Genomic DNA, 17,417 nt, shown 5'->3' with positions numbered 1-17,417 from the left:
GGAGACACCATCACATGTTTCTCAACCTGAGCAATGACTAGCCAGGTCTTTCCCCGGGAAGGAACAACCACGGGAAGGGCAGTCTCCAATGAAGGAAACACCTATGCCAAAACATGGTATCCATCCACAGACAGCTGTTTCGGGGTATTGCTCCTCATCAGTGTGGTGTAGGAAACACAGAGTTCATCAATGTTTTTGCATATTTCCCATAAGGGATGGGGGCAGTGCTGTAGAATCACTGCGTTGAGAAACACGTGATGGTGTCTCCGCAGTGTCGGATGTTGATCTCCATGAGTTCATTCATCCTCATTTTTCACAGTCTTCTACTAGGCATTGCTCCTACTAGCCAGTTTCCTACTCCACACTGATGAGGGGCAATACCCCGAAACAGACTTAAGGCAGAGACTGATGAGTGTTCAACAGATCCTTCTTTATTGGCCGTCCTCTCAATGACCCCAGCATTACAGCTTCGACACACAGACCCGGGTACCTCTGCTCTCTGCCCTGCACTCACATACTGCGCTGCTCTCTGCCCTGCACTCACATACTCCTCTGCTCTCTCCCCCACGCTCATCGCTCACATACTGCGCTGCTCTCTCCCCCTGCAATTTTTCCTCCAAGCAGGAAAAGCCTCTTTATATGTTTTATCACTTTGCCAGAATACTTTTAACCTATACTTTATTTTATGTTGTTTTTGCACTTGGTATGGTAATTGCTGTTGTGCAATGATGTTAAGATCTTCATTTCCTTTCTTTTTCCCTTCTCTCCTCTTCCTCCCTCACCCTTTCCTCTTTTCCTTTCCCTTCATCCCTTTCCTGACCCCTGATCTCCTATACTGAAAAATCCCCTAATAAAATCATTTTGAAACAAACAAGGCATTGCTTCCTCTGGACCATCCCACCACCATCTCCCCAGTCATTGTTGATGGGAATCTGGAATTTCAAATAGATAAGAATTCTCACTTGGTTCCTCGGCCTCTTCAGTGTCTGGTACACTGGATACGGTCCTGAGGAGACAATGTGGGTACCAACGTCTGACATCCATGCAATCAGGTTGGTCCAGTCTTTTGACATGGCAGTCCCTGATAAACCCGGCCCTGAGGTTCCGAAGGTCCCTCTTGGAAGGGGGGGGGGGTAATATCACGGGGATACTGCGACAGAGAAAAGCTAGAAAACCGCAGCATCCGGCTTCACAAACTCCTGCACTGATTATAAGCACTTTACCTTCTTATTAAATGGTGCAGTTTTTTTCTTGCTGGCAGTGCAAGGGTTAATCTGTTCAGTTGATCTCCTGGAACTTTCCTACCTGGATTGTCTCAGCTGTTCAGTGTTGATCAGTCCCCTCTGCTATATATGCTTACCTCTGTCACTTAGGAATTGCCAGTGTTAGTACTTGCTGCCTGGTTTGGAGTTGGTTGTGAGGTTCGTGGTTGGAGTTGGTGTTTAGAGATTTGTTCAGGAGATTGTTCCTTGGAGTTTTGTTTGTGTGCATATCCTTATCCTCTCCTATTTGGTTTTCCCTTCCTTTCCCTCCCCTGTGTTCCACTCTGTTGTTTGATGAGTGAATTTTGTTTGATTATTTTCATTTATCCCTGTCCATCTTCCCTTGTTTGTCTGGTTAGTGTTATCCTATATACTTTGGGTTTCTACTACCTTGCTCAGGGTCGATATAGAAGCATAGAAAGGCACATGAACCCAGCATCTCCACCTTCAGGAGTATCCAGGGGACAAGGATAGACTAGGGCGCCTGTAGTTCTAGGCACCTGGTTAGCGTCCACAATCCCAAGGCACTGCATGACAAGAAGTCTTTAAACAGAGTGTCATGATCTGCTGTGTTTGTGTGATCAGGTAGTTCAGAGGTTAATCTGGACCGCCTCACTCTGAGATACTGGGAGGCTTTTTATAGCCTCATTGTGGGCTCTTTCCTCGTCGCTTATACTCAGACCCTTGGCCGAGTGTGTGACCCTGGTGTGCTTTGTGGCTGTGATACTTTGTGCTAGCTTGGTTTTGATCCGGTTCTGTCCCTGTTACGAGTTCTGCCTGTTCCTTTTGTACTGCTCTGCTATTCCCGTGTATGACTCTTTTGCCTTGGACCTGGCTACTCTCTGACTGCCTCCCTTGTACTGCGTTGCTATCTCTGTACAACCAATAGCAGATTCATCGTAACATTAACACCGGGTATACACACACCCTATAAGTGCATTTAACCACTCCACTGTGAAATATTAAAGAGCCAGAGAACCACAGGAGTTTTTAGAATAAAATGTAGTCTTTATTAACATATACAAGAGATAAAATTACAAGACACATGCATAGACAATGAATTCAATGTGTACACCAAAGCCGGGAAAATGTGATGCTGCGCTCAGCATAAATACCAGCCACAATAGTGTGACCCCAGTAGCCAATCTCCCATGTCTTAAAGATCAAAAATAGACCAAATAGAATCCCATTGTGAAAGTAACTCATGGTGCCATAATAGGATCAGGCTTACCATATAACCTGATTATCCTGCTTTAAAGTATAAGCAACCACCATGTAAAGGTAGATGCACGAATGGGGCAAAAAAGTGGAAGAGACAGCATGAGGGGCGGCAGAAAATACGTCAAGGAGTGCAGACACCTCAGCCCGGGACACCCCAACGCGCGTTTCGCCAACCAGCGTTTAGCTTTCTCGAGGGGAAGTGCACTGGACGTGGGTGCAGGGCCTTTTAACAACGTCACAATTAGGTCACCTGATCATCAGCTGATCTGTTCCTCAAGCACCGTGTGTAGGCGGCGCATGCGCAGTTCCCCGGCATCCCCCAACCCCGAACACCCGGCGGTGCCTGGCTGGAAAGTGAGTGAGGACGGGAAGTACCCAGTCACGAAGAGACACAGGCTGTGCCGGATAGTCAGGGCCGGGAAGACCCGCGGAGACGCGCAGGCGCACAACAACAGCGCCAACCATAAACCCAGTGCCATAGTGAATCCATATAAGGCAAAGACAATAATGCTAAAAAGGAAAAGAGACAAACAAGTCCTCTGAAGAATCATTATCCGCTGAATATATCTTCATATTAATTGTTTCCAATGTTTTTCCAGTAATCAGCTTCACTTGTGCAGGAATCAGCTCTCACCAATAGATGTAATAGATTTTCTAGCGTCAACTGACATATAATCACAAATAACTAAAGGAAAAGGAAAAGAAAGATTATATGATTAAAACCACACAAACAACCCACACATCAATTAAAAATACAAAAGTGGAGGAAATAAATCCGCAAATGCTCTTTACAAAAAAGGGCCAAAATTCAGGGAGTCATTAAGGCCAGCAGGCTCCATTGTTCCTAAAGTCACCACCCATTTTAATTCTCGTTGGGCGAGCAGTTTTTTTACATTACCCCCCCCCCGATCCCAGTGTGGACTAGATCAATTCCCCTTACCATAAAGCTAGACGGGTCACAACCGTGAGCCGCCCTGAAGTGTCGGGGAATGGTTCTCTGCTTTTTTAGCTGCCACTATATCACGGACATGTTCCCGTACGCGGAATTCCCTTGATGTTAATCCAACATAAATAAGGGAACCTCCACAAGGGGCCTAATAAATCACATTTACGCTACTACACGAGATATCCATTAATCATGAGACCATCAGCAGAGAGAAACGAATCCGGTCGCAGGATGTTATTGCACGCCATGCAGTGCCCACATTTAAACCAGCCCCTCACCTGTCTAGTGTGTCCAAAAAGGCTTTCCCTTGGGGGCACATAATGACTCTTAGTGAGTCTTTTAAATTTTTAGACCTCCGGGGGGTCATTTGTGGCCAATCAGTCAGAAAAGGTCTCAGAGAGGGCTCGGTGTACAGAGTGGGCCAATGTTTTTGAAGGACACCTCTCATACTGTCCCATTCGTGCCTCTTTGGGCACTTTTTTGAGTATAACAGCTGATCGCGTGTTGTGAACTTGGCCCTCCGGTACCCATTCCTAATATTTCTTCTACTATAACCACGTTGCCTGAATCTTTCCCTCATATCCAACGCCTGCTTCTCAAATCTACTCTCAGCGGAGCAGATGCGCCGTATCCTCAAAAACTGTCCGACCGGCACGGCCCTCACCGTGGCTTGGCCGCGTGTAATAATGCATTCCGAAAAACATCAGTCTGGATCAAAGATGAGTCATCTACCTCCAGACTGATGTCCAAAAAAATCTATATTTTTATAGTCATATTTATAAGTCAAATGTATATTAAAAGAATTATTGTTCAACACAGCCATGAAATCCTCCAACTGCCACTCCGCCCCCCACCAAAATAACAAAACATCATCTATATAACGCAACCAATGCAGCACATGGTCAGTGGCCTCCACACCCGCGTCCCCAAACACCAACCGCTCCCAAAACCCCAAGAGAAGGTTGGCGTACGCGGGTGCACAGGCCGCCCCCATGGCTGCACCGCGTTTGCTATCTCTGTGTATGACTCATTGCTTACGTTCTGACTGTTCTCTGCTTGTCCCCCTGGTACCGCGCCGCCCTCCCCGTGTATGACCCCCGTTTGTCTGACCTGAGGTTTCCGAGCCTGTACTCCAGGATTCCTGTTATAGAACTCTATTGCCATCTCCAGCAGCAGGACGCTAAGCCACGCCCCCTGTGGTCACATGATCGCAGGTCCTGGTGCTGCTAAGCTACTTTCAGTGTCGCAGGTCCTGGTGTCAGAATTCTCCCTACAGTATCGGACCCCGTGTCTCCCCATAGTCTGGGTGAGTTACCCTGTCAGCCGCGGCAGTCCGCCGGCGCTGACAGGATCCTGATACAGAGGCTGGACAGACCTCTATTTGAGCAGGGGGTTGGACACGATGACCCTGGAGAGCCCTTCCATGGATACTGGAGGCTTATTCTGTGGGCTCCACAGTTGATCTGCCCCTTTATGATGGGATTTCACCCAGTCTGACCCTGCTTTATGGCCTGATTTGTAAGGACATGTTTTGGTCCTGCTCTTCAGAGATACAGTCTGCAGGATGTGAGGATTTACTCCACAGGCACAGCCAGATGTCCAGCCAGGTACGGACTGGGGCCGAAATTCAGCCCTGGCACATGAAATCACACAGGTCCAGCTGTCCCTGCCCCCGAGCACCAGATGGGATATATTACTAATATTACCCTGGATGGAGGAAAGGAAGATTTACTACAAGACCAATGTCTCTAATGATCCCCGTGGCTGCTGGGTAAGTGACGGGGTCAGCGACTTTGGGCTCCGTCACACCTCTTCACAGTATGGGAGTCTTGAGAACACTGATTCTGTTAACAACATAGCAGACAAGGCGGCCCATGACCAGACAGGCCCTTCTGACATTTGCCAGAATTGCCAGATGGCCAGTCCGGCCCTGTGTCCAGCTGAGCCCAGGGGTGATATGGTGGCTCGTGCACTAGTCGTGCTCCACAGTGAAGCACACGGCCCCACGTGACACTGTTTCCGGCAGTTCTCCATCCTGCTGACCGGCCCCTTATATACAAGTGATATCAGATTCCTCCATCTATCGCTCTTCTCTTCGGCCATAGCTGCTGTTATCTATGACCCGGGACACCATGATCTACAGATCTCCATTGTTCTGTGCTCTCCTGCCCGTAACATCTGTGATCTCTCAGGATCTTATGAGGAACGAGGTTTCTCGTTGGAAAGTTGTGTCGTAAGTGACGTAAGTGGAGCTGAACACTTCTGATCGTCATTACTCTGCCTTTACCGCGTGATACAATGTAACGCTCTGCGAGACTTCTTGGTTTGTCTGCTCTCGTCACCGAGGCTCAGGTAGGACGGTGGGTATGAGAGTCCAGCATGCCACCCGAGAGGGGAGCAGTGGTCAATAAACTAAAACAGTCAAAACGGAGACATTAGAAGACCCTACAGCTGCACGGTGGCTCAGTGATTAGCACTGTACTATATATAGGACAGAACGGTGGCTCAGTGATTAGCACTGTACTATATATAGGACAGAACGGTGGCTCAGTGGTTAGCAGTGTACTATATATAGGACAGAACGGTGGCTCAGTGGTTAGCAGTGTACTATATATAGGACAGCATGGTGGCTCAGTGGTTAGCAGCGTACTATATATAAGGCAGCATGATGGCTCTGTGATTAGCACTGTACTATATATAGGACAGCACGATGACGCAGTCGATAGCAGTGTACTATATAATATAGGGCAGCATGATGGCTGAGTGGTTAGCAGTGTACTATATAGGGCAGTATGGTGGCTCAGTGGTAAACACTGCAGCCTTGCAGTGCTTGGGTCCTGGGTTCAAATCCCATCAAGGATGTATGTTCTCCCCATGTTTCGTGGCTTTCCCAAGGTTCTCTGTTTCCTTCCAAAGACAAAGTGATAGGGAAATTATAGTGTGATCCCCGATGGGGACAGTGATGATAATGTCTGTACAGCGCTGTGGAATAAGATAGCGCTATATAATCATGAATTAATGGAAGAGGACAAACCCCATGAATGAGCTGGACAGTTCTGTAGTGTACCTGTGTTCCTGATGAAAGAGATTCCTCATGATCTTATACACAATCGATCCTGATCTACTGAGTTACATGCATGAACTTATATCTATGGACCAAGGAGCAGGTGTGGACATCTCTGGCATCGCTCCTCTGCAGGACCATGGACAGAGATTATTATTCTCAGAGAGTGGGATCCACCTGCAAGATCTGATGTCCTTGGGAAACTTTAAGGCTGGGTTCACACGTAGCGAAACTCTCGCGGAAATTACCGCCGGAATTCCATCCAAAATCGCATTTTAAATTCCCGTGATTTTCCCGTGGAAAAACTAGCATTTTGGAAGCGTAATTAGCTTGCAGAATTGCTAGCGTTTTCCAAGCGATATAGAGCATCACTTGGAGAACTGATTGACAGGTTGGTCACACTCGTCATACATAGTGTTTGACGAGTGTGACCAACTGTTTACTATTGAGGCCGCCTATGCGGCATCAATAGTAAAAGATAGAATGTAAAAAATAATAATAAAAAATATATATTGTTATTCTCACCTTCCGACGTCCCGCGCAGCCTTCCCGCCTCTCTCCACGCTCCCGGTCCCAGTAATCCTTTGCGAGAATTACCGCAATGACGTCTGTTCTCGCGGGATCGCGACGTCTCGCGGTCATTTGCAATGACGTCGTGCGAATGACCACAAGACTTCTCAATCCCGCGAGAACGGACGTCATCGCTCGCAAAGGCTTACTGGGACCGGGAGCGTGGAGAGAGGAAGGAATGCTGCGCGGGATGTCGGAAGTTGAGAATAACAATATTTTTTATTTTAAATTCTATTTTTACAGGGATATGGTACCCAAAGCCCGGGGGACAGTCTCCTCTCCTCCGGACCGTGGGTACCATCCGCAAATGTTCTGCTTACTTTTCGCATGGTGTGCACAGCCACATGCGGAAAATAAGCGGAACAATGCATTCCTATGGGTGCAGGATCGCAGCCATTCCGCAAAATTAATGAGCATGCTGCGGTTTTACCGCGAAGCGATTCCGCCGCGGTAAAAACCGCAGCATTAGCACAGCATTGCGGAATCCCATAGGAATGCATGGGATGCTTATTTTTCGCGTTTTCACGGCAAAATCGTGCGGTTAAAACCGCCGCGGAAACGCGAAAAAAACAGCACGTGTGAACTCAGCCTAGGCGGCCTCAATAGAAATAAGTTGGTCACACTCGTCAAACACTATGTTTGACGAGTGTGACCAACCTGTCAATCAGTTCTCCAAGCGATGCTCCAGATCGCTTGGAAAACGCTAGCAATTCTGCAAGCTAATTGCGCTTGCAAAATGCTAGTTTTTCCACGTAAAAATCACGGGAATTTAAAATGCGATTTTCCGGCGGAATAGAATTCCGGAATTCTCACGGTAATTTCCGCGAGAGTTCCGCTACGTGTGAACCCAGTCTAAGAGAAACTCATTCATGTTGAAGGCACCAGACTTGGCCAAACAAGGAGCGACTCATATCAGGTCTGAAGAAAGAGGACGGAGGAACCATGGAAGCGACACAAGGAGGACTCGACACTTACACAATGAAGAAGGAAGCTTTTTACAAAGAGATGTCAGAATGCAAAGACAAGACGTTGGGTCACCTCTTGGGTCATGGTGGAGGAACCTTTCTGTTATTTGGGTTTATTAGATACAACCTGAAATCTGGAGCTTGTTAGGACTTTTCAAGAGAAGACAATTTGATGTTTTTAGTCTGGTTTGAAGACTTTTCTATGGAATAAGATGTTGCTTTCTCTTAGTCCCTCAGATGAAGGTTGTAATGACTGAACGTGTTCTCAGGACCATCCATTCCCGGAGGTCATCAACCCAATGTCCTGTCATGTCCCAGCGCTAGACGCCATGTACACCTTCCTAAATGTCAGACACTTCTACTTACACTATTAACAGGGCCGTCTGGTGACAAAGGCTCAGGTGTCAGAGGGGATGTCGTATCGGTAGCTCACCCAGGCCATTCCAACCAGGCCGAGCCATGCATTGTATACTGTTGGGGCTGTTCGCCTGAAGCCCACCTTCTCATACATGTTTACAGCATGGACCTGGACGTTGGTGGTGGACAGGACGACGGCCTTACAACCACTCCTCCGAGTATAGTCAATCACCGTCCTGCACAGCACTTTAGCGATCCCTTTGCCTCGGTGGTGATCAGCTACAAACATCCTCTTCAGCTCGATGTTCTTCTCGTGAGGGGTCATGGCAGGGATGGCGGCCACCATGCCGATGACTTCTCCTTCCAGGTCCACCACCCAGAAGCAGTGATATTCCCTCTGCAGATAATGTTTTCTGATGTCCTTCAAGTCTCCGGCCAGACCATGCCTGATGTGGTAAAGGTAAAACTCTCTGCCGGGCAGCCATAAAACCATCAGCACCCCGGTCACACCCAAGATGGAGAGCGCGATGGACCCCAGAGTGACCAGAGGGAGAATGAGCCCCACCAGCAGGAGCAGCCAGTTGTGAGGTTGTCTTAAGCCCCGGTAGAAGGCTCTAGGGATGTGCTCATGGCAGCCAGAGATGAAGATCTCCTGGATCCTGCGGTGGTCACTGTCCTGGTACAGACGGATACTGTAGTTCGACATGTGGCCTCCTGGAGAAGAAGGAAAACGATCGCAAGAAACCATGAGAACAGGAAAAAAATCTGTATTCTTAAAGTAACATCACAGGATATCATTCTGCATCACAAAGGTCCTTAAAGGCAATGTGACAGCTGCAGGTGTGCACACACTCTACAGGAGGTCACTATATAGGTAGGAGGAGGTGAGCTGTGTCCATCACTACTGACATAGGGGAGAGGATTGTGGGAATGTCCTGAGCCTGACGGCATTATACAGGGAGGAGGAGGAGGTGAGATATGTCCATCACTACTGACAGGGAGAGGATTGTGGAAATGCCCTGAGCATGAGGTCATTATACGGGGAGGAGGAGGAGGTGAGATATGTCCATCATTACTGTCATAGGGGAGAGGATTAAATTCAAGCTCTGTGATCAGTGGTGAGGAGAGGAGGATGGAGGCGGTGAATTGTGACATCACCAATGGTGAATGCTGAATCCTGTGTTATCTACCTTATATAGAGGTGTTATTATCAGTCATTGTACAGGAGGAGGAGGAGGTGAGCTGTTACATCACCTATTGTGAATGGTGGATCCTGTGTTATCAGTTGTATATAGAGGTGTTATCAGTTATTGTGCAGGAGGAGAAGGTGAGCTGTGAGATCATCTATTGTGAATGGTGGATCCTGTGTTATCTTCTGTATGTAGAGGTGTTATCAGTCATTGTACAGGAGGAGGGGGTGAGCTGTGACATCACCTATTGTGAATGGTGGATCCTGTTTATCTACTGTATATAGAGGTGTTATCAGTCATTGTACAGGAGGAGGTGAACTGTGACCAGGCTTGGTCTGGCCCTCCGGAGAACTGGAGGATTCTCCCGTGGGCCCAGGCAGGCACTGACACCTGCTGGCATACTGGCCAGCAGCTGCCTAGGGCCCCTAATGCTCCAGGGGCCCCCAACTAGTGGCTATGGGGCCCTGGAGTCAAGGGGGCCCGCTCTGTGCCAGCTTAGCAGCAGCTGGAGACAGGATCCTGTCCCTGCTGCTAAAGCGAAATGAATAGTCACGCTTCCCCACTCCCCTATGGGCATGGAGAGGAGTGAATACCATTTCTCTTTAATAGCGGGCATCGTTAGCCGCAGGTTGAGGCTCACACTGCCCGCATGTAAAGCCCGACCACCGCACCACATACACACACGCAGGCACACAGACACACAGCGCAGCACATCCCGGCGTCCTGCTTCCTGTCCGGCGCTTCCTGTCTGAGACAGCCCAGCTGGATGATGTCATCATCCAGCGTGCTGCCTCAGACAGAAAGCTGCCGGCGAGGAAGAGGTTGCCAGGTGCTGCGGCTGCGGGGAGATGAGTTGTACTGTGTGTCTGTGTGCCTGTGTGTGTGTATGTGGTGCGGTGCTTTGTGTGTGGGTGAGAGAGAGGGGTGGTGGGGAAGGACAATGATATTGGTGGGGGGAGGCAATGATGGAGTTGATTGGCAATGAAGGTGGTGGGGTGAGTGTTGTGAATTCTCTTGATCTGACTTCTGAGTCGGGGCTCCCTCTGGTTGTTACTGCGGGTAGTGGAGCTGGCCGGGTTGACAGAAGTCTGCCGCCTGACGACGATGATTGGAAATCAGGGATTACTGACTGAGAGGATATAAGTGAGCAGGCTTCCCTCAGTTGTTGCTGGTGATTAGTTCTTCCTGTGCATTTTGAGATCTGCTGTCTCCTGCCTGATCCTGCATTTTTCAGTTAAGTTGTTCATTTGCTAATCCTTTGCATCTGATCTGGTTTTGCCTCTTTCTGCTTTGCTGTGAGGGTTCAGCGTGCTCCCTGCTCGGGCAGTGCTGGACCCCGCTCCATATGTTACAGCTTGTGTCAGTTTGTTCAGTCCCCTGTTATATTAGTCTCTTTTGCTTTGCTGCCAGTTTACACCAGAATGCTGATATAGTGGGGGAGAGGTCGTGAGACCTCAGTGTTTTTTGTACATCAGACGTGTTGGATTTTTTAGGGTTTTTGCGTGATTGCAGACAGTGTCTTTCCTTTCCTATCCTATCTAGACAGTTTGTACCCCACCATTTGCGCAGTCTTTTTTTTGCCTGTGTTTGTGCCTCATCTTGTCTCACCGACAATATATGTTTGGGGGCTACGTATTTCTTTGGGGTCTGCTCCGGGGCAGTTTAGATTTCACCTTTCTTGCTTTAAGCTTAGTTAGTTCTCCGGCTGTGCCGAGGCGTCTAGGGCATCATAGGTACACCTCACGGCTATTGCTAGTTGTGTTGTTAGGATTAGGGGTCTGCAATCCGCTGAGTTACCAACCTTTCTGGTTTCCTGGTGGCCTAGCCTATTCCTGCTATCCTCCTCAGTGACCTATTCATAACAGGTGAGGCAATGATGGAGGTGATGGGCAATGAGGGTGGTGGGAGGGAGGCAATGATGGAGGTGATGGGCAATGAGGGTGGTGGGGGAGGCAATGATGGAGGTGATGGCCAGTGATGGTAGGGGGAGGCAATGATGGAGGTGATGGGCAATGATGGCAGTGGGGGAGGCAAAGATGGAGGAGGAGGAGGTGATGAAATGGGCAATGATGGTGGTGGGGGAGGCAATGATGGAGGTGATGAGCAATAATGGTGGTGGGGAGGAGGCAATGATTGAGGTGGTGGAATGGGCAGTGATGGGGGTGGTGGGGGAGAATGATAGGGGTGGTGGGGGAGAAGGCAATGATGGAGGTGGTGATGAGGACAATGATGGGGATGGAGAGGGGCTACATCATACTTTATGAGGGGGCTACAGTATTCTCAGGGGACTACATTATATTCTGGGGGGCTACATCATACTATATGAGGGGGCTACAGTATACCCTATGGGGGGCTGCATTATATTCTGTGGTGGGGCTGCATTATTTTACTAGGGGACTACGTTATATTCTGTGGGGGGACTGTATTATTCTCAAGGGACTACATTATATTCTGGGGGGCTACATCATACTATATGGGGGCTGCATTATATTCTGTGGTGGGGCTGCATTATTCTCTCAGAGGACAACATTATATTCTTGGAGCTACATATTACTATATGAGGGGGCTACAGTATACTCTATGGGGGACTGCATTATATTCTGTGGTGGGGCTGCATTATTCTCTCAGGGGACTACATTATATTCTGGGGGGCTACATCATACTATATGAGGGGGGCAGCAATATGCCCTATGAGGGGGCTACAATATACTCTATGGTGGGGCTGAATTATATTCTGTGGTGGGGCTGCATTATACTATATGAGGGGGGCTGCGTTATACCCTATGAGGGTGCTACATTATATTCTATGGTGGGGACTGTGTTATACCTTATGAGGGGGGGGCTATATTATTTTATGAGGGTGGCTACATTATATTCTATGAGAGGCTACATTATATTCTATGAGGGGGCTACATTATATTCTATGAGGGGGCTACATTATATTCTATGAGAGGGCTATCCCTCTATGATTCCACCCCAACCCCTGCTACATAATTAAGACGTGTACTACCTTATATTATACCCTGATATTAGCGTGTTATATCGCACAGTTGGTGGTCTTGTATTTATTTCTATGTAGCTACATAATGGGCCTCAAGAATGATTTTCTCTGGTGGGCCCAAGGTGCTCCAGCCCGACGCTGGCTGTGACATCCATTGTGAATGATTGCTGTGTTAACAGCTGTATATAGAGGTGTACCAGTCATTGTAGAGGAGGAGGAGGTGAGCTGTGACATCCATTGTGAATGGTGTTATCACTGAGAAGTGATTTGTACGGAGCAGCAGCCTAATATTTGGCTTAATAGAACAATCCTCATATCCACAAGTCTTCACTCTATGTGTAGACCGCGGCATTGGAAATAAAAAGCTTCACTATGAGATCTCCTGAGTTGCCCCCGACGTGGTGTGACGTGGCTGGTGAAAGCGCTGCTCTGGAGAATGGGGCTGGTGAGAATGCTGCTCTGGAGGTTACGAGGCTGGTGAGAGTGCTGCTCTGGAGGAGACGGGGCTGGTGAGAGTGCTGCTCTGGAGGAGACGGGGCTGGTGAGAGTGCTGCTCTGGAGAAAACGGAGCTCGTGAGAGTGCTGCTCTGGAGGAGACGGGGCTGGTGAGAGTGCTGCTCTGGAGGAGACGGGGCTGATGAGAGTGGTGCTCTGGAGAAGACAGGGCTGGTGAGAGTGCTGCTCTGGACCAGACGGGGCTGGTGAGAGTGCTGCTCTGGAGGAGATGAGGCTGGTGAGAGTGCTGCTCTGGAGGAGACGGGGCTGGCGAGAGTGCTGCTCTGGAGATGACTGAGCTGATGAGAGTGCTGCTCTGGAGATGACGGAGCTGATGAGAGTGCTGCTCTGGAGGAGACGGGGCTGGTTAGAGTGCTGCTCTGGAGGAGACACAGCTGGTGAGAGTGCTGCTCTGGAGGTTGCGGGGCTGACGAGAGTGCTGCTCTGGAGGAGACGGGGCTGGTGAGAGTGCTGCTCTGGAGGAGACGGGGCTGGTGAGAGTGCTGCTCTGGAGGTTACGGGGCTGACGAGAGTGCTGCTCTGGAGGAGACGGGGCTGACGAGAGTGCTGCTCTGGAGGAGACGGGGCTGGTGAGAGTGCTGCTCTGGAGGTTATGGGGCTGGGGAGAGTGCTGCTCTGGAGGAGACGGGGCTGGTGAGAGTGCTGCTCTGGAGATTACGGGGCTGACGAGAGTGCTGCTCTGGAGGAGACGGGGCTGGTGAGAGTGCTGCTCTGGAGGTTATGGGGCTGGGGAGAGTACTGCTCTGGAGGTTACGGGGCTGGTGAGAGTGCTGCTCTGGAGGAGACGGGGCTGGTGAGAGTGCTGCTCTGGAGGAGACGGGGCTGGTGAGAGTGCTGCTCTAGAAGTTATGGGGCTGATGACACTGCTGCTCTGGAGGTTACGGGGCTGGTGAGAGTGCTGCTCTGGAGGAGACGGGGCTGGTGAGAGTGCTGCTCTGGAGGTTACGGGGCTGGTGAGAGTGCTGCTCTGGAGGTTACGGGGCTGGTGAGAGTGCTGCTCTGGAGGTTACGGGGCTGGTGGGAGTGCTGCTCTGGAGGTTACGGGGTTGGTGGGAGTGCTGCTCTGGAGGAGACGGGGCTGGTGAGAGTGCTGCTCTGGAGGAGACGGGGCTGGTGAGAGTGCTGCTCTGGAGGAGACGGGGCTGGTGAGAGTGCTGCTCTGAAGGAGATGGGCTGGTGAGAGTGCTGCTCTGGAGGAGACGGGGCTGGTGAGAGTGCTGCTCTGGAGGAGACGGCGGCAGCGCTGAGCTCTGTTCTCAGGGTTCACTGGCTCCTGACCTGCGGTCCGTCATTCTCTGCAGATGGTCTGTGATGAGGGTGAGATACATTGTGACGCCGGACCCCATTATTCGTATTATTTGGCTTCTTGGAGCCGATACATCTTTACACTGAAAGAAATCTGCTTCTAAATCAGAAAGTCGCACAAGAAAGTGAGAAATCCCCGGGAGATACGCCGGAAGAGTCCGCAGGTCATCGGCATATAGAGAATATAGAGATGTGACAAACCTGGGGCGTCAGGGCTTTGGGGGCTTCAGGGGCTTCTGGAGCTCGCGCCTCGGTCTGCAGCTTGGGGACAGCACAGTATCCAGCTCTCACAGCCTCCAGTAATCATTAATGCGCCCTGTCTGAAGTGACTGTCAGCGCCCCGTCCTTTCCACCCAGGTCTATTAATGTATTAACTGTGTCCTAATAATTCCAGGAACTGAGGTCACTCATCGGCCGCTCCGCAGAGAGGAGTCACGCACCTGCGACTCCAGGGAACGTTCTATGGACTTACTGTATGTCCAGGAGCATCACCACCATTGCTGGGAGGAGGAGGTGATGTCTGATCTACTCATTAAATGGGAGAAACCCACCAGGTCCAGACGTGCCTAGCACTGGGTGGTCCGGGGTACTGGTTGCAATCAGCCTCGGACTGGCCCACTGGAGAACAGGAGAATCCTCGGGTGGGCCCCCATGCAGGAGTGGCCACCGCCCACTTATAAGAGCAATACTTGGCACTATATACACGAATCACGATGTACAGACAGAGGCGGCGTCTCATTCATTCACAATCTGCCCCGGTCATTGTTATATAGATTTGTGAATGAGGAGAATGTCACATTTGCCTGTAGTGGGAAAGTGGGGCCCTGGAGTTGGATACTGGTGGGCCCTTGGCACCCCACCCCATTCCGACACTAGTTGTCGTAACTGAGGTACCACCAGCATAGGTCAGAGGAAGTAAAAGCCATAGGGGTCCTAGAGCCCCTGATATCATCCTGAGGGTAAAATGCGCAGCGTTCTCCTGCCATTAGACGTTAGGCAAGCAAACAAGATGGTAATGGAAAAAGCTGTGCTGCAGAGAAAGCCTGCATAATAGCTAGCTAGAAAGTGAGGCAGAGTAATCCTCGCTCTACTTCCCCCAATGGGAGGCGAGGTGCCACATCAGAGATGTCTGGAAACTGGTGTCATGGACTGATACACAATAACGAAGAAGATTAGTCAGCAAGTGTGTGCAAAGTGCAAGCAGCTCCAGCACTGCATTGCTGCCACATAGAGACACTGAGAGGGGCCCTGGCCAGTACCGTGAGTGACAAAGAGGCTGTGACACAGCGATGGAGGTGCTGGCACGAGAAGCGCAAGAGACAGTGTGAACCCACTTTTACCAATAACGATTGACTATCTCTGTTCTATCAACTAGAAGACCGATAAAACCCATTGCGTTGTCCCCTCCCTGTGAAGCTGAACGGTTTCCTCAGCATACCTGCACCTCTCCACCGTACCTGCACCTCTCCACCGTACCTGCACCTCTCCACCATACCTGCACCTCTCCACCATCCCTCCACCTCTCCATCGTACCTGCACCTCTCCACCATACCTGCACCTCTCCACCGTACCTGCACCTCTCCACCGTACCTGCACCTCTCCACCATACCTGCTTCTCTCCACCATACCTGCACCTCTCCACCATCCCTCCACCTCTCCATCGTACCTGCACCTCTCCACCGTACCTGCACCTCTCCACCGTACCTGCACCTCTCCACCGTACCTGCACCTCTCCACCATACCTGCACCTCTTCACCATACCTGCACCTCTCCACCGTACCTGCACCTCTCCACCGTACCTGCACCTCTCCACCGTACCTGCATCTCTCCACCATACCTGCACCTCTCCATCATCCCTCCACCTCTCCACCGTACCTGCATCTCTCCACCGTACCTGCACCTCTCCATCATCCCTCCACCTCTCCACCGTACCTGCATCTCTCCACCGTACCTGCACCTCTCCACCATCTCTCCACCGTACCTGCACCTCTCCATCATCCCTCCACCTCTCCACCGTACCTGCATCTCTTCACTGTACCTGCACCTCTCCACCGTACCTGCACCTCTCCGTCATCCCTCCACCTCTCCACCGTACCTGCATCTCTCCACCGTACCTGCACCTCTCCATCATCCCTCCACCTCTCCACCGTACCTGCATCTCTCCACCGTACCTGCATCTCTCCACCGTACCTGCACCTCTCCACCATCTCTCCACCGTTCCTGCATCTCTCCACCGTACCTGCACCTCTCCACCATCTCTCCACCGTACCTGCATCTCGCCACCGTACCTGCACCTCTCCACCATCTCTCCACCGTACCTGCATCTCTTCACTGTACCTGCACCTCTCCACCGCACCTCCACCTCTTCATCAAACCTGCACCTCTCCACCGTACCTGCATCTCTCCACCATACCTGCACCTCTCCACTGTACCTGCACCTCTCCACTGTACCTGCACCTCTCCATCATCCCTCCACCTCTCCATCGTACCTGCACCTCTCCACCGTACCTGCACCTCTCCACCTCTTCACTGTACCTGCACCTCTCTACCATACCTGCACCTCTCCATCATCCCTCCACCTCTCCATCGTACCTGCACCTCTCCACCATACCTGCACCTCTCCATCGTACCTGCACCTCTCCACCGTACCTGCATCTCTCCATCATCCATCCACCTCTCCACCGTACCTGCATCTCTCCACCGTACCTGCACATCTCCACCATCCCTCCACCTCTCCACTGTACCTGCACCTCTCCACTGTACCTGCACCTCTCCACCATACCTGCACCTCTTCATCAAACCTGCACCTCTCCACCGTACCTGCATCTCTCCACCATACCTGCACCTCTCCACTGTACCTGCACCTCTCCACTGTACCTGCACCTCTCCACCATCCCTCCACCTCTCCACTGTACTTGCACCTCTCCACCATCCCTCCACCTCTCCATCGTACCTGCACCTCTCCACCGTACCTGCACCTCTCCACCGTACCTGCACCTCTCCACCATACCTGCACCTCT

The 17,417-nt window shown here is 50.7% G+C and overlaps 1 protein-coding gene across 3 annotated transcripts in view; it reads right to left on the bottom strand.

The window, feature by feature from the left end:
- Nucleotides 1-2,249: 2,249 nt before the first annotated feature.
- Nucleotides 2,250-17,417, bottom strand: part of LOC141075705 (putative N-acetyltransferase 8B) — a 34,314-nt gene continuing 19,146 nt past the window's right edge. For 2 of the 3 annotated variants that reach the window (XM_073562841.1, XM_073562842.1), the window contains 2 exons: nucleotides 8,395-9,099; nucleotides 2,250-3,168 (listed from right to left, as the gene is read on the bottom strand). In XM_073562841.1, the coding sequence (XP_073418942.1) occupies nucleotides 8,426-9,091 (666 nt within the window). In that variant the 5' untranslated portion in view covers nucleotides 9,092-9,099 and the 3' untranslated portion in view covers nucleotides 2,250-3,168; nucleotides 8,395-8,425. Of the gene's footprint in view, nucleotides 3,169-8,394; nucleotides 9,100-14,598; nucleotides 14,703-17,417 lie in introns of those variants that run through there. The other variant, XM_073562839.1, reaches the window with a different exon arrangement.

The sequence above is a fragment of the Dendrobates tinctorius genome, unplaced genomic scaffold, assembly GCF_039654945.1.
Source record: "Dendrobates tinctorius isolate UK_male_01 unplaced genomic scaffold, ASM3965494v1 ptg000367l, whole genome shotgun sequence".
NCBI classification, from domain to species: Eukaryota; Metazoa; Chordata; class Amphibia; order Anura; family Dendrobatidae; genus Dendrobates; species Dendrobates tinctorius.
Note: the sequence above shows the minus strand (reverse complement) of the source record. Positions and strands in the feature narration are given on the sequence as shown.